We start from the raw sequence: 20,407 nt of genomic DNA, 5'->3' as shown, positions 1-20,407 counted from the left end.
CCCACTGGCTGAGTTGTCTCTCCAACCAAGAAGTCAGGAAGTATCCCTCTATACTTGTTTCAAGATAGCAACAGTGGTTAATTCTGAACCATTTGATTCCATTTGAGTACTTTCGAAACTTTCTACTCTGTTCTTCGCCCTATTCCCATTTGGGTTCTTCTGCTACAATCTCTTCATTGTATCTTTTGCTGTCAATGTAAACAAGTGTCTTTCGCTACAAGGTAGCTTGTGAGGGAGGGTGAGCTTGTTAGTACAGCTATGTTCTTCTGGCTATGAGTAGGAGACACGCACACAATGTGCTGGGCCATTTAAAAGACATAAATAGAAGTCATGAAGTGTTCTCTCAGTCTTCTGGGAGGTAACTGAAAATGGCTCTCCAGTTCTTCTCATGAATAAAAAGGTAACCTGCTCGCACAGCGCTGTGGGGTGAGGGGTAAGTAGCATGGATCTAAACGCCCGCAGAGGGGATCAGTGGCCCAGGAGCCATCAGCAACAGGCGGGCACACAACCTCGAGGAGAACACACCATGGGCAACATGGATGAAAGTCTTATACAATGGGGTCACACGGTTCACGTGACACACACTAAGATGTACTCCGGTTCACGTGACACACACTAAGATGTACTCCTTCTTATGGTTGTGGCCATCTGCCACAGTCAGAAGAGACTGCATAGGAAGTCCTCCTTGGAAGCGACGCTTTCCTTTCGTGCAGCATTATATCTGGCAATGTCTCAACCTAAGATCACTCAGTTAGACATCAATAAGGCCAGCCTGTGGGTCCCTGGTAAATATCCTTCGCCATTGCTCTGCCACAACGCTGTGTCAAAACACATGGGACGTCACCAAGGATGTATAGGAGAGATAACAGTCCCAGCCAGGGCTCTCCTGAATTACACACACGCTAAAATCCCAGCATCTGAAACCTGGGCAGAAGAGATGCTGAGGGGCCTGGGCACACCTGCTTTCTCTCCAATGCGCTCCCCAGCCTGGTTTCTCCTTGTGCCTCCAGCTCATCTTTTGATGCCCATAAGCAAGGCCTCGCCTCACCAGTCAGAGAGGACCAGGGCAGCAGGAGGGACCCTGCTGAACAAAGTAATCTCAGAACCCCAACTGAGAGCCCTCAGGGGGCTGGGTGTGCTGGACCCTGCCCCTTCCGACCACTTGAATGGCGACCACTTGAATGGCGGTAAAACTCTGGATTTACAGCTCTTCCTAGGAGGCTGGGCCTGCCCAGAAAGAAAGAGACTGGGCCACTCCTACACAAATGCACTCACAGCAGGCTCACTCCCTGCCTGGGAGGTGGGGGGTGTCAGCAATAAGTAACAGGGTGCTAGGCAGCAGTGTCCCCTCTGTCCCAACACTCCTGGTAGATGAGACGCTGCTGCTCTGCCACACTGCTGGGGAGCATTGCTGTCCACACTCAGGTAGGGAGGCGTGCAGAGTGAGGCTTGGTGGCTTCACGACATGGATGTCTATTTCCCCGTGGAGGGCTTTTCCTCCGAGGCCAAGGAGTAGATTTTCACTCTTCTTTCCCCGCAGACCCTTGTGTACAGAGAGGGTCCATTTCTTCCTGCTACTGCATTTCACTCCCCTCTGCCCCCACCCCACCCCATCCCCACCTCACCCCACCCCACCCCCACCTTTGTCTTTCTTCTTCCGGTCCCTCTCCCCTCCACTGGACTCATGAATTGCTATTTAGGGTATGAGAATCGAACGCAGGTCGCCAGCTGAACCAGAGCGGATGGTGTGCCACACTTGGAATCAAACTCTTGCGGCGGCGCTGAGCAGCAGTCAGTCTCACGGCACCAGGGCAAGCAAGGGAGGCTTCCAACCAGTTGCACGGCTGCCTGGAGCTGGACCTAACCCCTTCATGTCAAAAGCATCTGCAGGCATCCGGTCACCTTGAGTAACCCCAGGGCACACGTATGCCACCACTTGAGTGGCTGCTCTGGTGGCCGCAGTAGCGTGCGGAGTTACCAAGCCTTTAGTAAAGAGGCTGTAGACCCTTGTGTGGCAGCGCAGTACGGGACCGAGGGGGCCAATCTGACTTCCTATAACCCTGGTGCTGCCTCCCTACCTCAGGATGGAACTGGCAAGGAAACCATCTGGATTCCTCTTTCGTTTGTATGCATGTCCAATTACCCACAAGCAAACTGCAGCTCCTGGAGCTGCTAAGCTCGTCTCCTATCCCTTCTCTACCTGCAAGGGTCTAATCCCCACAGCGCTTCCAGGAGCCATGTATTCATTGTGTGTGTATGTGTGCGCGCGCGTGTGTGTGAGTGTGTGTGTACGTGTGCCTGCACATGCAGGGTGTGTGTGGGTGGAACACAGAGGACTACTGTACCGTTTGGCAAGCCCTCCAGCCCTGAGCACCCCGGCTCTCAGCTCTCAGAAGATCTTTTGAACCTGAGATTCCCATTGCTCCGTGTGGAGACTTCACAGCCTTAGGGTGAAGTCAAATCTTTCAAAGGCCCCAGCTCCCCACATCTGGGCACTCCCTCTTGGGCACACTGGTCTTCAGGTGAGACAGACCCACTCCAGGACTCCCTCTGGGGAATCCACAGTGGGTTTGGCCAGATGCCACGGCCAGATGGTCCTCCTGTCCTGCTGGGCGTGTTGACCCACATTTCTCCCTTGCTCTTTTTGAGATGGCCACGCTTGCCAAGCGCACTCTCGGCTGTTTTCTCTCTTTAACACTAGAGCATAGCCGCTCTAGTGTGTCCACCCTGGAGGGAGACCTCAGTGAACCCTTACGCATAGAACATCCACACAGCAGAGACCTCTGCTCACACCGGGCCACGCCGATACCAGATCAGACCCAGTGTGGTTTACCACCTGCAGCCCCGTGGACAGGAAAGCCCTGGGAGAGCTGCTCTGCCTGGCCACTTTCTAGACAGGCTGAGTCTAGTCTTCATCTTCTACTTCAGGACCTGCCCCGCCCAGCTCGGCCCTCATCCGCATGCACACCTCTGATTGAACTATGCCCACCTCCATCTTGTAACACACAAGACCTACTCTAAACTCAGACTTACAGGTGCATTTGCTAGCCGCTGCTGGTGTGACAAAACACCAGAGCCTGCACTGCACTCTCCACAGTGCTGGAAGCCAGAGTCTCCTGAAGACACTGAGCATGGCCTCTGGCCTCCCTTCCTCTATCATTATCTACTCTGTTCGTCCCCAAAGTGGAGCCTCCTCTGTCTCCTTTTACAGAGACGCTGGGCCTTACACAGGGGTCCAGGATCACCTTTCTAGTTCAAGATCCTGACCTAACAACGCCTGCAAAATCAATTCTGCCTGACACAGTTTCAGGAACTGGGCTGTGGTTGTCCTTGGGAACTGACCAATAAGCACCCTCGGCACCCACCAGAGGCACATGCCATCTGCTGAGTCTATGACATTGTCAAGGACCCTAGAGGTCCCGGGGAGTGTTGAGGAGGGCAGCGGGCAGTTCCACAGCTGGAGAACACCTTGCATCCTGATCGCAACTTGTTCCTATCTTATTTCCTGCCATTGAAATCTCAGCAGGAAATGCTGAGATTGTTCATTGTTGCCCTATTCCAGAATTTCAGTCAAACATGGCATCTTAGTGGGTCCATCTACTAAAAAGCAAGCATGCACCTTGCAACCTTGCAACCGTTCCAATGTACACTATCGAAAGCATAGTATCTCCCCTCATGAGCCTGCATTTCAGGCTGCTATTGACTTGATGTACAAATATGTGGTCCAGAGATTGCAACAGGAGAGGGGACCCAAGGGGAAGGGAATTTGTGACAAAGGGAGGAGAAAGAAAATTAATGCAAGATGTCTAAAGATATCAGACATGCTGCCTCTGCTTCTTTTTGCCTGAGAGAAGAACTGGATGAAAGTCATGCTGGACAGACCTACTGACACTTGAAGTTCATAAAGCCATGCCCTTCCTGTCTAAGCATGTAGTGAGAGTGCAAGCTGCCACTCACACACTGCAGTATGACCTCTGCCTGGGCAGGGGAGCGAGGGTCGAGAGCACTAGATTTGAAGCAGGTGGGAGGAGACTCCAGAATGGGACAGTAAATGCCTGCAGCCCCTTCCTCATCTGTGTCACCTCCTATAGAATCACTAAGACCCAACAAAGGGGTTCCCTCCACCAGGGGAAGCTGTGGAGTCCAAAGGGATGTGCCCAGCCAGAGTAGGCGCTCCATCTGCAGTGGAGACAGCAAGGGAAACACTGCTAGTCTTTTGGCTTCTAGACTTACACACCTGACTCTGACTGGCTTTCTGATGCTTTTAGAAGGACAAATGGAGGGGGCCTCCTGCCTTGGGAAGACCCTCTGCGTAAACACACAACACAGACTAAACTCTTCATGTAGCCATTCCCAATTAGCAATGTAGCTGAAATGGTTATACTTTAACAGGACCTGCGGTAAAGGGTGGTGCCAAGCCAGGCTTGTAGCATGTATCTCATATGTGTACAACACCACTGCCGTGGTATGTGAGTTTGGGAGTCAGTGGCTAAAAGGAAGTAGCAAAGCTTGACCACAGCCTACTGACCCGCCACACTGGCCCTTACTAGGTACCCACCAAGCCTGCTATACGGACCACTCCCCTCTCTTCTGGTGCAACCCTCTAAGACAGGGGACAGCTGTTTTTACAGGGGGAGGATTTATAGTTCAGCTGGTGACCTTGCTGAGGTCACGGAAGTAACAGACACTTAAGCAAGGATTCCAGTGGTATGATCTGTCCCCAAAGCCAGCACGCACCATCACCACTTGTGTCTTAGAGCACAGAAGGCTGATCAGCTGTCACAGAAGGACAGGCGACACAGATGTGGGGATCCTGTGATTCACTACCCAGGCCCCGCCCAACTACTCAGCCAGCTGTGCATCGCCACTCCTTCCAAACCAGGACATGCCAACCACACCACTTCTTGTCCTGCAGGCGTCCTCACACGCCTGACAGCACAGCTCGTGGTGGCCCCTCGGCTGTTGCAGGGAGCACCTGGGACAGGCTGGTGCTAGGGGTATGGGGATGAGCAGCTGCCTCTACACCAGAGTCCTCGTGGCAATGACCCAGGTGACAGTCTCGGAGGAGAGATGAGTGAGTTAGACAGGGGGTACGTGGACCGGGCTGGATGCGGGGCAGTAGCAATGGAGGAAAATGAAACTCACGAGTGGTGAGGGAATGTGACACTGCAGAGTGACACATCTTCTCCCGACTCCTACATGCCCAGCGGCCATGCAGGTGTGTTGCGACGTACAACCCTTCGTTGCCACATTGCTTCATCAGGAATGACAGCACCGTACTGTCAAAGGACAGACAGAGTGAGACGTGTTCATGATCCCTGACGGTCACAGAACGCGCGCACACACACACAGGGGCGATCTGTAAGCCAACCTCAGGACACCTCTATTCACTTTTCTCTGAGGGTAGGTTCTGCAATGCTTCCAACCGAGTCACATATCAAAACCCCTGTGTTCTGCTTTGCTACATTCTACAAATATAACTCACAGCCATCCTTGTGCTGCTGGGACTCCCTGGCATGCAACCGATTAGCTGCCCCTGCTGCCAGCAGTCCAGGAGCCCATATGCCCAGTGTTCCATGGTGACAACTGACTAAACAGAATTCAAAAGCTGAAGGTGTTCTGAAATAACCTTTTTTTTCTGTTTTGCCTGTTTTTCTTTCCTTTCAATTAGCTTCAAAGTCAACCAAGCAACCAGAGCTATTGACCAAGCTACAAAGTATCTCATGTGCACCTCTGAGTTACAGGGACACCTTGCACCAGCCCTTCTGGGCTTCCTGCTTTGACAAGAAGCTTATGGCTACCAGCTCCCACATGAGCATGAACCGGGTCTGGTGGCTCCTGAGAGTAGCAGAGCCCAGCAATGGGCTGTGGGGACACCAGACCTTGAGCAGAAACCCACTTCCCCTTCGGCCTGGGAGCAGGCATCTATGTAATGTTTACTGAAAACAATTCAGTGCTTTAAAGCTTGATAGGGCTCAGATAAGGGCTGGCTCACTGAAATACCATGCCTTCCACACCTCCTATGGCTAGATGCCTCTTCCTGCCCCCTGTGGTGTCTCCCCGATTCTGGGGCCGGAGATTAAACCACCAGCCAGGAGGGTGAGAAGTGGAAAGAATGGTATGTAAATGGATGGCAAAAGTCCTTAAAAAGGGATTTCTCCTGAGACTTCTTCAGAGATTTCGCCAGAGACTTCTCCTGAGATTTCTTCTGAGAGCTCTCTCCTAAGCTGACTTGGGAAGATAAAGTTTTCTTAAAGCAACCGACCGGTCTCTGTGTCATCTATCCCGACCACCTCGCTACATTCTCGGATGCAGGCCGCACAGCAGGTGCGACAATGGGCACCTCGTCCCTCCCCAACACTAAACCCCCCCTTATTCCACCTCTACCCCCTATCTCATGGCCCCCTCAGGCAGCTTCTCAACTCACTTAGGCACCTTCCTAACAAGCAGCTTTCTTGCTTTCTGTGTGTTAATAAAGATGTTGACAACAAGATACTCTAGATGTAAACATCAACAGCTAGGCTGTCCTCTGACTTTCACCCCTGAAAGGCCTGCTTATCCTGGCCCCAAATACCCACAACTAGCTACCCACTTAATACGTGAAAGGCAGAGATAGCCCATCCGTGAGCAGGAGTGGGTGTCCAGACACGGCAGCCAATCCCATGAAGCTGCACGCTGCAGTGGAGACCGCTTGAGCACTTCAGCAGGTTCCAGACCTGCATAGGCCAGTGTCTGTCTAAGACCCAAAGACGATGACCACACTGCAGGCACTCCTGTGTGTCTTCAGCATCCTTGAAACATCCTTCCCCTGTCCCAGCCAGTGACGACGGGGACCTGTTCATTCCTCCTGCTTAATCCTGCTGTCTTGATCTCCTGAGTTTAAGTCTTTTCACTCAAGAAAGTGGAGCATTTCTGCCAAAATTTCATCCCTTGCCATCCCTCAGCTTGGCCACACACACACACACACACACACACACACACACACACACACACACACACACACAGGAGAGAGAGAGAGATTACAAATGACAGTTGCAGAGACTAAATCTCCTTTTCTTTTTGAGACAGAGGCTCCTATATCCTCGACTGAACTTTAACTCTCTACATAGCGAAGGATGGGCCTGAATTCCTGCCCCTCCTGCCTTCACCTACCTAGTACTGGGAACACAGGCATGTTATGAGGTACCAAGGATCAGGCCCAGGGCCTTATGGGTGTTAGGCAAGCTCTCTATCAAACGAGCTGTATTTCCAGGCCTAAACCTTCATTCTAAGGAAACTCGACACGGATGTAACCCATAAAAGCCAGCTTTCTGGTGACCATACTAATCTGAGACAACGGGGGGGGAGGCAGAAGAAGCTGGCAAGGAGAACCGCTACAGCGCAAAGCTCTCAGCAGAGGGTCTGGCTAGTAGATGACAGAGCCCCATGGAATACCCAGCAGACTCTGTCCCACCAGGCCTACGCCACTCATCTCTGGCCTCTGCGGGCTTCGGTGCCATCCCAGTAAGATAAACTTGTCTTTTGCAGTTGAAGGGGCAGGCACTGCAAAGGATTAAGTCAATGGTCTGGCTGAAGGCAGGAAAACAGGAAGTATGAGGTAGGCTAGTGAGGCAGCTCGCCAGTGAGGGCTGAGCATGCTCACAGCAGGTGTTCACAGAGACACAGCTGACCCCGAGGGTGCAGAACTTCCTCTACCGCTGGAAGTGCAGCTGCTGACAGAGCCCGGGGACCTTTGCAAGCTGTCTCTGGGGATTAAGCGGGACTCCATGACCAGTGGTATTGTTACTATGTCCTTTAGCAGACCTCAAGAAACTATGCGCATAATGCCTACGCAAAGGCACACATCCCCAAGGGCCTGGCACACGGTTTCTTGACGGCTTAGGGACACATAAGTGTGTGGCTCCTGCACGTTTGTCCCCTGAGCCCTGTTGGGAGGTTCCTGGGTTATTTGCAGCCACACTGTCATGGCATCATCTTCATTCACTTACCAGTCAGCATGAGCAATACCTTCTCCAGCTGGGGATCATACATGATGAACTGAACACTGCATACATTCGCATCTGATCCAGTAGTTTAAAAGGCCACGTCACAGCAATTCCCTCGCGTTCAGTTCAACAGCTTTAATAAAAAACTTTACCAGCAATCGGGATGACAAGAAAGATTGCAACAAAACACGGCCCCATAAGTGTAAGTAAGCACTGACCATTCGGGAGAATTCCTCGAGTCTTACAACAGCTTTGCTTTGCTTATTTAACAGCACAGAGTCTTGGAGGAAAAAAAAAAAGATATTCCTGGCTGAACTCCTAGATGGCAACTCTGCCTCCCATGAGCAAACTCGTCTTCAGTTTCCCCCCACCCCAGAGGGGCACACACTCTCTGCTCGTAGCATCCAAACACTAGCTGCCTGCACCTTTCCTGTTGCCTGCAAGCTGGAACCACAGCCTCCCACGTCCTCCCTGCAACAAGGCCCTGGAAACTACCTCAGAAGGCTCCTTCCTCTCCGACCAAATATACACCACAGTATCTGAGAACTTGGCCTCCGTCCATCACACTGAGCTACGGAAGCCAGACAGAGGGACAGATGTCCTATCGTTTCCTTAATGCCTCTTTGTTCCAGTCTTCTACTTCAGAGTGCATGAAAACAGAGCCAATGGCTGGAGTGGGTGAGTGCTGAAAGCCAGTCAGCCTACGGCCTTGTTGGGAAGGATGGTGACGGAGGCAGCTAAAGGAAAATGGGCAAAATCTCAAGAGTTTTGGTTGCATGTATCTTTGAGTAGGCAAAAATACTTTGATAAATTTCTTTGATAGAAAGAAAAAGTACATGGGGGGGGGGGACTACAAAGATAAGACATATCCCAGACACGGTGACCACGAGAAAGGAATTAGCTATAGAGTCTAGGAAATACAATAAAGGGTAAATAGGTAAATGACGTTCACTAACATAGACCGTTTTTATTTATGGTCTTCTTCCTTCCTTCCTTCCTTCCTTCCTTTCTTTTCTTTTCCCTGCTTTCTTTCCTGGTTGCCAAAGGCCTAACACAAAAAGGACTAACAGATTTTCTTGGGTACTACTGTGAGTACTTGAAAATTATTTTAATGGGAAATTATTTTCCTGGAAACTACCTAGACTAGAAGTATTTATCTATTGATGACCAAGACTAAGAGCTGCTCTTTGTACCCATGGCAGGACATTCACCCCCGGTCCCTTTCTTTATGTCTATGTAACTGTGGCACCATGGTTTTTGTTTTCCTTTTAAAGAGTTGACAAATTATAACACAGCCATGTGAGAACACAGACAGCCTTTGGTTATCTAGGACCATATAGCAAACAAATAAACTAGCAACTGACCTAAGTAGATCACTTAAATCCATTGACTTGGGAATTTCATCACCACACACTCCAAAAGCAGCATTCTGTTGATTTCTTGGCCACTGTCACCAGATAATAAGTTCATTTGAGGCAGAAATAATAGTTTTGTATGCTAATTGCTTAGCTCAGTATATGTGACACATACGAAAATGTATTTTTTTCTCAAGAATGAACACTGGGGCGGATAAACAAATGAAATCCAGCCACTCAACAGTTTATCACTCCCAAATCCCATCTTCTTTTGTGCCTTGTTCCTCACCGACTATCTTTTGGTAGAAAAGTCAGTCTCAGATGAAATGACCCAAATGATAGATAGATCAGAGAGAGATTTCCATGGCCTTACTAACACCAAGTGACAGGCCATTCTGTAGGTGAGCTGACTCTGCATATCAGTACCTTCAGTCGATTAGATGAAATCCTACATTCAGTAAATAACATCATTTTAAATTAATTAAAAACCTTCACTGCCTCTGGAGAGAATGTGAACCAGGAGTATAAGCCTGTAATCACGCCATTGGTCAGGGTCTCTGCTGGGGTTTCTGGTGCCTACCTGCTCAGCTCTCTGACTTGGAAACGGACACTGAAACGTGTGTGTGTGTGTGTGTGTGTGTGTGTGTGTGTGTGTGTGTGTGTATGTGTGTGTGTGTGTGAGTGCCCTCTAAGTCACCCTAGCTGAGGGCAAAGCAACCCACATGGGTAATGGATCTGTGGATAAGTGCAGCTGACTCATGGGCAGGCAGGCATGATAAAAAAGGTTACACTATCCCAGCCAGAAGATGGAAACTCCATCTGAGCAGACGCAGCCATCCTGTCCTGTGGGCAGCAGGCCTTCCTCTGGGACATCACTAGCCATGCAGCCAATAGACACTGGGTAGCATGAAAACCATCAGTAAATCTAGGTAAATCTTATCAGTATCAACAACTAACAGTGACTGGGCAGTTTGGTCACCAAGATTCTAAATTGCCTTCCCACACAGTCACTCACTAACCCCGACATGACTGATCATTCCGTCTTGCAGCTGAGAGAGAGGCTTACAAAAGTTGGCAGTCTTTCTAGTCAAAGGGAAAGTGTGGATCTAATTGGGCACACAAGATCAGATCCACTTAGAATTGTCCAACTTCCAGAAAAGGTTCTCAAGGAAAAAAATTAGGCTACAAAGCACATTTCCAAAGTATTTCATTCAGTAATTACCTTTTAGTAATGACAACAGCCTCTTGTGTGCCTGAAAAATAGCAAGCACGAGGGAACACACAGCCAGCGACGATTGAGACTTGGTAACAGCAGCCCCTTCTCCTGCATGGGGCAGGTTCTCCTTACTCCCCACCTCTCCATCTGTAACTGGACTACAGAGTGAAGCTAGAGTAACAAGTCACTACTGTAACTCTCAGGGCGTGCCACCAGGGTCCCATAGTCAGGGACAGGGTCACTGGGAAGCACTTAGGCCTGACACCTGTGCCCACAAAGGCTACACGAGGCTCTCAGCTTCCCTTTAAGAGTCTCTGGAACATGTCTGCCCAAGTGGCCCACCTGGGCACTTAGGTCAGTGCAATACAAGAAAAAAACTATTTAAATGAATTTTATTTTAAGCAGAAATTCACAGTGTGTTTCCACTTACAATTAGGTAACTTGGTCTCCACAGCCCAAGTCTATCAGACACCGTGTTCTAAAAGTAAAATTAATTTTGAACCAAAAAGCCATTTTTTCCTAACAAAGATAATACCTCATAACATGTTCCCAGATAAACAAAGTACCCTGAGGCCAGGACATCTTTGTCTGACATTATTTGGGATCTGCATTGTCCAGAAACATCCTGAACTCACCACGGGTCCTTAAATATCTACAGAAGGATGGGTAAGCTTTGACCACGACCCTTTCTTCTGCAGGAGACGCTACGCGGATTTTCACAAACATCAGATGCCAGAAAAGTGGGGGGGGCATTTGTAAAGCCCACCCCTGAGCATCTCCACTGCTCTGTGCGTTAACACCTAGCACGGTGTCAGGCGCATCCACAGGGCACATTTAACGTACTGACGGAATACACTGCTTTCTTAGCCTTTTAAAACTTTTAAAAAGTGTGTGTGTGTGTGTGTGTGTGTGTGTGTGTGTGTGTGTGTGTGTGTGTGTGCAAGAACAACACAGTGCCCGGGATGAAGGTCAGAAGACAACTTGTGGGATTCAGCTCTCTCTTTTCACCATGTGAGTCCCTGGGGATTGAACTCGGGCTGTCAGGCTTGGCAGCAGGCACCTCCACACACTGAGCCCTCTCGCTGCCCAGTTTTCTCATCCCTCTGACCTGCATATCTACAGGCTTGTATAGGGGCCTTAGAAATGTTATTTTCACAGTGAAAAAAAAACCAAACCTTGCTTTTATTGCCCCCAACATGCACACTGTATGCCATCGTATTCTGAAGGCCTATCCATAACCCAGTTCAGTTCTCCTTGCTGAATCAGCACACGGGCTTCTAGAACACTCCCGGCCCTCCAGGTGCTCTGTAAATGGCACAGAGAGTTTGCTCACGGGGATGTAGAGGCAAAAGCAATAACCCAAAGGTGAGGAACAGCATGATAAAGTTGGTGTTGTGGAGAAATAGGAGATTAAAAACATCTGGTAGAAAGGTAACTACTTCTGTAATGTCTGTTTTTGTTGGCTAGATTTTGCAGAGTCCCCAAAAAAAATGTCAATTTCTGTCATCATTAAGTTTAAATACCCCTCCCCATTACCAGTTCAATAACTGTATTTGTCCAAAATCAATGTTTTGCTCTTTGTGAGACACTCCAGTCCCCTCAATTCTGAGCTGGAATTTAGCAAAAGAAACTTTTTCAACAAGCAATTCCCTGTCACTTTCAATATTAAACCTGGGCTTTCCTGAAAGAATCCTGGACCACCTTTGCCTATGGGTAACATACTAAGCCTGAGACAAAGAAATCCCAAGTGAAATCGGTGACATTGTTTCTAATGGAACAATCACACACACACACATCTGTGGGCCAGCCCTGAAGCAGGGGCATCAGTGTTCCAAGACATCTCTAGGCCAGATGCCAGCCTTCCCTCACACACTTCGCGTAAGCAGGTCACGGCTCTGCCATCTATGGACTCAACAGTGTGGTCTGAACACCAGGATGAGGATCCAGCTTAGTTGCTGAAATGAAAACCACCGTTAAAGCCACAGACGACAGGCTATGGACACCCACAGAAGGAAAGATGAGGGACCTGCAAAGGTCAAGATTTTCCGGCGTCCTTCGCGTTTCAAAGCCAATCTACCTCAAAGCTGAGGCTGCAGGGAATTGCGTCAGGCGCTCCACCGCCCGGGCGAGCCCCAGAGTGCACGGAACCCTCCTTACTTGCTTTGGTTAACTCTACAGTGGTCTCAAATACCCAGACCATCCACACCGCACCAGACCCAAGACAGCACAGGCGGGAGCAGAGGCTACAGAACTTGGGACTCACGTGGAGCCTCTCAGGGAACCCCCACACCACGCGGCAACCCAGGCGCACGGACCGCACCCCTTCTCCTCTAAAGCCTCTGGGGAGTGACCCCCGAGTCCTGCGAACACAGGGGCACCAGAGAGAAATTCACTGGGGTAGACTTCAGTCGCAGCAAGCACTCGCTCTGTGCAGTTGTTATGAAGTGCCGGCAACACTTGGAGCCGATTGGATGGGTTTTAGTGACAGCTGGACCAGTTTTCAAATAACTTCCCACACCACGCTTGGGTCTGGGGACTGTGAGATGCACGGGACTGTGAGAAGGGCTCCGGTGGCCAAACGCCCTCCCGGGGCTCCACATGCCCACTCGAGGTGCGGCGGGGACCCACATCCTGCGCGCTCCCGGGGAGGGCCTTTACCTCGAGGCGACTCAGACTGGAGCTCTTGGAGCGCGACTTCTTGCGCAGGTACACGGAGAAGAACCTGCGCACCGTGAACTTCTTCATGCTTAGCTCCATCGCCCCGCGCCCAGCTGCCAGGAGCCGCAGGGCCGGCGGGCGCGCATCCCTGGCGCATCCCAGGCCGGGCAGCGCGCGGGCGGGCACGCGCGCCGGGATGGGGCGGAGGGTGGGGTGGGGGAGCCCGACGCGGTGGCCCTGGGCGCGGATGCGGGCTGCAAGCACAAAGGGCAGGCCGCGCGGGCCACCGGGCCGGGCCCCAGGATCACTCCCGCGGCGCCTTCGCCTCCGGCCAGGAGTACCAGCTCCCGGCTCTCGTCCCCGCCCACAGACTACGCCCAGCGCCCTTCCGACCAAACAGAGAGCGCGGCCGCGCCACGCCCACACGCCCACCCACCAATCAGAGTCCGCAGCAGGCGCTCTTTTCCCCCTTCAGCCCCCATAACCCGCTACGGACAACCCCGCCCTCTCCCCGCCCACCAGCACCGCCTCCAATCAGCGCGAGCCGTCCTGCCCAGGGGCGTCGCCCCCGTCACCGCCTCCAATCAGCGCCCGTTGCCCACTCTTTTTTTTTTTTTTTTTTTTCCTCTCCCACTACTCCAGCCTTCCGAGGCCTGAGCTGTGCGGTGTCGCCCCGCCTCCCTCCCCGCCCACTGCCGCGGCCGCCAATCAGCGCCCACGCCCGTTGTATGCCTAATCAGCCGCGGGGCTGTGGTCCTGTCCTGCTGGCCCCATCTGTCTGAGCTCTGTTGTGTTCTCCCCCGAACTCTCCTGTCCACTTGGACCCCACAGTTTGGCACCAGGCTTCTCTTCTCAGAGCACCAACTTTAATAAAGACCGAGCGTGCTAGAGAAGCGCCTGCAGGCGCTGCTGTCGGGTCGCTCCTCCAGCTGGTCCCTGCAGCCCCTTCTCTGGGAGCCATTGGAAGAAGACCCCGCCTGCATCGCAGTGTCAGTTGCCTTCCTCCCTGCTGGCTCGCTCGCAGTGAGGACGCCTCACGTGGTCGGGGCCAGCAGCTGGGAACAAAGGCTCGCATCCGGCTCTCTGTGACCTCCGGCTCCATTTATAGACAATTATCCACACAGATGACTTATCAGGGCCAGCAGCAGGGACATCCTGAGTCCCAGTCTGAGGAAGCAATCGGAGTCCACTTTAAGCTAAGTCCGCATGATCTTCCTACACACCCGAGAAGAAAGGCTGAGCTTAATGAAGTCCTGTGCCCTGTGGAAGTGGACTGGGGCGGTACCCAGCCAGCAGGCCTCTGGGGGAGTCCTAGGCTTTCCAGTCTTGGCCTGACTTCCACGGCTAATGGCCACCCTGGGGACAACAGCTTGTGTCCCTCCTGCGCTAAGTGCGGCCCACTAGGCAGTTACTCAACGCTTTCCCACCTGGACGGCTGGTAGTGGTAAGGGACACAGGAATCAGAAGACCCAACATGCTGGGCAGTCTGCCATGTCGTGGAAGACGCCGCAGCAGCTGATTTCCTGGATCAGGAGTCAGTCCTATGTAGAGAGGATCTGGGGGACTGCTCTCCCACGGGTGCGGGGCTCCACAGATAGACCACCTTGCAGAGCAAGGGTTTGCAGCTACAGCAGAGGCAATATACACTGGTACAGACTTGACCACAGTAGCTCTTTGAGATGACGGATAAAACCAGGAGAGCAGGGCCAAGATCAAGTCCTCTACGCAAGCCTCTTAGCTGCCACCCCCCAAGCACTTGTGGCATTTATTAATTTACATTGGCTGAGGGCAGGAGCTGGTCCTCCTTAAAAACAATCTAGGGGAGGAGTTGCCTAGTCATAAACTACTACAGAGGACTGGCTCCCGGGACTCCTGAATCAGCAAGGCCTTGGAGACCTCAGGGCACATTAATTAGTTCTGGGTCCCCCATACCACTGCGGCTCTCACCCCAGGAACTGATCTTGGTCCTCTTTCTTTCTATACTTGGGGACCTCCGGAGTCCCCAAGGCCACTAGGTTCAAGAGCTCACCACTTCTGAGAATGCTAGCTAGCAATTTAATAATAAAATCTGGACTGTCGGAGAATCCCCAACGCACTGGCAATGGCGTTGAAAAGCAGGCAGTGCAAGCTGCCTTCCAAAGCTAGGGTAGAGGGCAAAGAGTGTCCCACCACAGCTAACTGACAAGAGATTCGGGGTCAAGCTGAGGAAGACATCCCTGTATGAGCTCTGTCCATCTAGAGCTAGGCTGACTTCCTGTGGCTTTAGCCCTTTCCTGAAGACCATGTCACCTGAAAGAGTAGAGTAGCTGGAACCCATGGAAAAGCAGAGCTGTCCTGCACAGGAATACTAATGCAGGCAACTTCTTTGAAAACTTCAGTGTTTCCAGTCTCTCCCTCTCTGCATGACACACCTGCCCTGGAGAGTGGAGGACTGGAGGGAGATGCCTCAGAAACCCAGAGCTGAAGCCCCCGTGAAGATCAGAGGAAGGCAGTTTGGCCAACTGGTTGACCTCACCTCCACATGCCTGTGTCCCCAGCTCCGGAGTTAGAACTGACCAAGAATTTGAGATTCCAGAGCAATACTTCCCCATCCCTACCAACACATCGTACGGTCTTTGTCCAGGTTTGCCTGCGAAGCCACAGGTAGCTGTAAGGAAGTGACGCTGTGTCCGCTGATTGTAGGAAATTATACGAGGAATGCTTCCATCAGAATACCACACATGCCCTAAATACACACAATTCTTATTGGTGAAGTTCACCTCTGCAAAACACCACGAAGAAAGCGGGGGGGAGTCAGTGCAGATTAGAGGTGGTCGCACACTAAGAGAGGAAAAGCCACAGGGACCGAGAGCCTGACCAGGAAAGGGCGGGATCAGCCAGTAAGGAAAAGCATAAACTTGGGGTGCCCCAAGCCACAGAGACAGGGAGACGGAGGCACATGCCGAGCGAGTGTTGTTGGAAAGACAAGAGAGCAGTGATGAGTCTCACAGGAGGAGGAACACGTAGAAGAGAGATGGTTGCCTGCGTGGAGAGAGCAGAAGGGAGGCAAATGCAGAGGAGAGGGGCTCCTCTCTCTGGATGCTGCTCTGTGTGATGTCAGAGCTGTGAGGAAGCTGTCTTGGAACCATGAGGGACCCAGATGCTATACGAGGCATGAAACAGCTAAAGACTAGGAAGTGTATGTTCTCTAACCAGCCTGCTAAGGTGACCAATCAACCGATTCTGGGGCCAGACTTCTTTGAGAACTATTTCAGTGAAAAAAAAAAATAACAAAAAATCTCTTTACTAAGTTTTCCTTAGCTGAAATACCAGCACGTGGTATGTTAAGCAAGACATTCATTCTTTGCTTAGTTGGTTTATCTAGATATGCCCAGTTATTGAATCTAATCTTTATGAGCATTATTTAAAGGTTATCTTAATAACCTTTAATACTTATAGAATATTGTGGTAGAAAACACAGTTGTTATAGTAGGGCAGGAGCATCACCAGTGTGACACAGAATGACCTCCTCAGCCTCGGCACTGTGTTCTCTCTCCAGAGAACACAGACTGGGAAGAGCTGTCAACATATGAGTCCCTTGTGATTCTGGTACACACACCAACTTTAACCACAATCTCGATGTGAGTGCCCCGTGATTCCGGCACGTGCACCATTCCTGAGGAAGGCCCCTCCACCTTGGTCCATTTGTGGGTGGAAAGAGCAAAGGGACGCAGAGCGTGACCTTTCTCAGACTAATTGAGGAGAGAAAGGTGGAGGGAGAAAGAGCATCCTACGCAAAAGGCTCTGGGGTGTATGACTCTGATACTCCTGTGACCAAAGCAGGAGCTCAAGGTGTGACAGCTGGAAGACCCATGTCATTTTCTCCCCAAGCAAAGGAGACACTGTAAGAAGCAACGGATGGTACATATAAGAACATGTCTTCATTTCACACCATTTTCTTGGCCACGGAGTACAGGGTAGATAATCCAATGAAAGTGGAAACTGTAGCAGGCTTTCTCCAACTGCCAGCCCCCAGATTATGATGCAGAAACGTGTTCATTATGAATGCTTGGCTTCAGTTTAGTCTTGTTTCTGGCTAGCTGTTTTAAACTTAATTTAACCTGTTTCTCATCTATGTTTTGCCCAGGGGCTTTTTACCTTTCCTTCTGTATGTCCTGCACCCCTGCTTCCTCTTTGTCTGACTGGCTGGCCCCTGGCGCCTCCTCCTCTTCCTCCCTCAGTCTCCTCTCAAATATAGAGTCTTCCCCCTGCTTATTCGCTCTGCCTGGCAACCCCACCTATCCCTCTACTGCCTAGCTATTGGCTGCTCAGCTTTTTATTAGACCAATCAGGGGCCTTAGGCAGGCAAAGTGAAACAGCAACGCATCTTTACATAGTTAAACAAATGCAGCACAAACAAACATAACACACCTTTACGTAGTTACAGAAATATTCCACAACCGGAAACAGCTCCTGTAAAAGAGCTCTGTGACAACCTGGGGGCGGGGGGTGATGGTGTCTGGACAGAAGGCAAACTACAGTGGTCAGAGACATGGACAGGAAAGTATGTGAGGACAGAGGACAGCTCCCGGACACATCCTTGTCCCCAGGCTCTACTTTCATGTTTCTCCCCCCCCCACTTCTCGGTCTCATTAGCTCAGAGGCGATGCATCCCAAATCCCCATGGTTCCCTGCAAAGCCACAGTTTCCGTGTCACCTGTGACAGATGCCCAGCAACAGCAATATGAAAAATAAAGACACCCATGACTTCTGAGGGAGAAGAAGACAGCTCTCAAACACAAGGCATGCCACTCTGTTCAAGTTTGAGATCACTTTCACACTAAAATATCTCCTTTCCTAAAAAGAAAATAAACATCTGTAATCAAGAACTAACTGAGACAATTTGAAAACCACGGGGAAAATGATATCGGAATTTAAATAAGACCTGTGATCACAAAAAAAATCAATTGCAGTATAATAGACCAGCTGCCTCTGGTGCGAACATCCGTGTGTTAGGAATTTATTTTTGTGATCCCCTAATTATTAATCAGTTCTCTTCTGCATACATTTGAATGTGACTTAGGGAGAAGAGCACAATGGCTTGGAGGGAGTGACGGCTGCTACCAGGAGCTTCCCTGTCCTTCATCCTGTGTCTCCACTAATGGCTGCTCTGCCCCCACCCAGTCCCAAGCCTGGAGACAAGAGGAGAGGCAGCCGAGGCCGCTACCACACAGTGCATCTGCTTGGTGGGAAATCCCCTGAGAAACGAGAGGCAGCATCTGGGTTCACTACGACCAGGTCAGGTTGACCGGTTGGCTGAGGAGATGCTGCAGGGCCAGGAGCACGGTCCCAGAGACCACTCCAACTGCCAAGCTTGTGTGTTACGTGCTGTGAGGAACAGGAGAGAGGGTGCAGGGTCCCAAGGCAGAGAGCTCCGGACAGAGTTTGCACACAGGGACTGCGAGGAGTCCCCAGAAGCCCGGCAGGAGTCCACCCTGGCAGATCTAAGTGTGAGCCTCTTCAGCCCGTCTCCTTGTTCTGCCCCACCCCCCAACAGCCGATGCCCGTCCTCGGGCATCCTGATCACATGCCACCTGCCCCCACCACACTGGGAGCCAGTGAGTTCTGTGTCAGATGTGGATCGTTCTGCAGTCCCTGTGCGAGGGAGGCCCCCACCTTCCTGCTCACAAAGCAGAAACCCAGTCCCTCGTATACCAAGGCCCTTGGGCCTCCCGCATCCTGCCTTCCACCTATCCAAAGCCAGGCTCAAGTGCTGGCTTTCTCCTTGGTCCCTGGATGTGTGGAGCTCAGGGGCCTTGGTTCCAGTAATGATGGGAGAGGTAAGAACTATGTCAAGAACTGGTGGGCAGGGGCCGGCCTTTCCCCCATCTGCATAAACTCACCATTGGCAAAAGCTCCAGCAGAGAACATACAAGTTGTGCCTGGGTGCCCAGCACAAACGATCACAGACACTCCATAGAGCAGTGGGTTCCCAACCTTCCTAATGCTGCGACCGCTTTAATATAGATCCTCATGCTGTGGTGACCCCAACCATAAAATTACCTAGTTGCTACTTCATGACTGTAAATTTGCTGCTGTTATGAACCGTAATGTAAATATCTGATGTGCCAGATATCTGGTATGCAGACCCCTGCAAAAAGGGTCATTCAACCCCCAAAGAGGTCAGGACCCACAGGTCAAGAACTACTGCTCTAGAGAACTCCAGGAAGTAAAGAACCCCTCAGACTTGGCACCAAGGAACACAGGCATGCAGTCACCAACCCAAAGTCACGAAAAAAGAAAAAAAAAAACCCTATCAGTCCAAGGCAGCAGACCCAGAATCAGGTGTGCGATGACTCAGCTAGCGGAGATGTCTGTCTGATGCAGACAACAAGATGACCGAACGAAATATGTCCAAGGAAATTAAAGCAAGATGTGCAAACATGATTATAGACAGGAGACCACAAACATGACTAATCGGATGTAAAACCAAGGCAGGGAAGATGTGACATTTGGCACCAGTTAGATACACAATCTTGCTGTTCATCAGAGGCGGGTTATACATGGTGAATCAGAGAAAGGGTGGGTCTCCCTCACGGAGATCTGCTTTATGTGTGAGCATCTGGAGGAAAAAAAAAGGCTCTTAATTTAGATTTCTACACACTCTTGAGATCACATGCCCCAACCTCTGCTGAAACTCTTCCGTGTGGTCTTTGACGGGCCGCCACTGAAGCCTACCCACCCCTGAAGTAAGAGACGGCCCTAGTTTCCCATCTCTAAGGGTTTCCTCGAGGCACCACTTTACTTGCAAACATTTTTAGGCCTCTCCCCTCCAACTGTCTCTCACGAGTTTTGACAGATACAGTCAGAACTGGCTACAACCCTCACCGCCTCCTGCCAGCCTGTCACCAAACTGAGCAACCCACTGGGTACACTGAATGCCTTCTAAAGCAAGGTCACTCTCCAGAGCATAGCCGGCTCTCCCTGAAGGACACGGGGTCTGTCCCCTGTGTGTTAGCATCATCTGCTGCGGGGGGGGGGGGCAGTGATGAGGGGGCCTCGGCTCTGCCTGGGCCATCCTTCCTGGTTTCCCCGTGTCTGCCCTCCATTGCAGAGCTCTCTCAGGTCCAAGCTTGGTACCCTGTTTTGCCTGACAACGTGCCATCGAAGCTTTCCATGGCCTTGCCTATATCTCAGGCAAGTTGTGCCTGGGT

The 20,407-nt window shown here is 51.1% G+C and overlaps 1 protein-coding gene across 3 annotated transcripts in view; it reads right to left on the bottom strand.

Moving 5' to 3' along the window:
- The window catches only part of Rps6ka2 (ribosomal protein S6 kinase A2), a 245,656-nt gene that overhangs the window by 111,837 nt on the left and 113,412 nt on the right, over positions 1 to 20,407 (bottom strand). Inside the window, exon 1 of one of the 3 annotated variants that reach the window (XM_005083013.4) lies at positions 13,215 to 13,562. The exons of the other annotated variants lie outside the window; for them this stretch is intronic. Within the exon in view, the coding sequence (XP_005083070.1) occupies positions 13,215 to 13,313 (99 nt within the window). The 5' untranslated portion in view covers positions 13,314 to 13,562. Of the gene's footprint in view, positions 1 to 13,214; positions 13,563 to 20,407 lie in introns of those variants that run through there. 3 annotated transcript variants of the gene reach the window in all.

The sequence above is a fragment of the Mesocricetus auratus genome, unplaced genomic scaffold, assembly GCF_017639785.1.
Source record: "Mesocricetus auratus isolate SY011 unplaced genomic scaffold, BCM_Maur_2.0 Super-Scaffold_100018, whole genome shotgun sequence".
NCBI lineage: Eukaryota > Metazoa > Chordata > Mammalia > Rodentia > Cricetidae > Mesocricetus > Mesocricetus auratus.
This window is presented reverse-complemented; position numbering and strand designations above follow the sequence as displayed.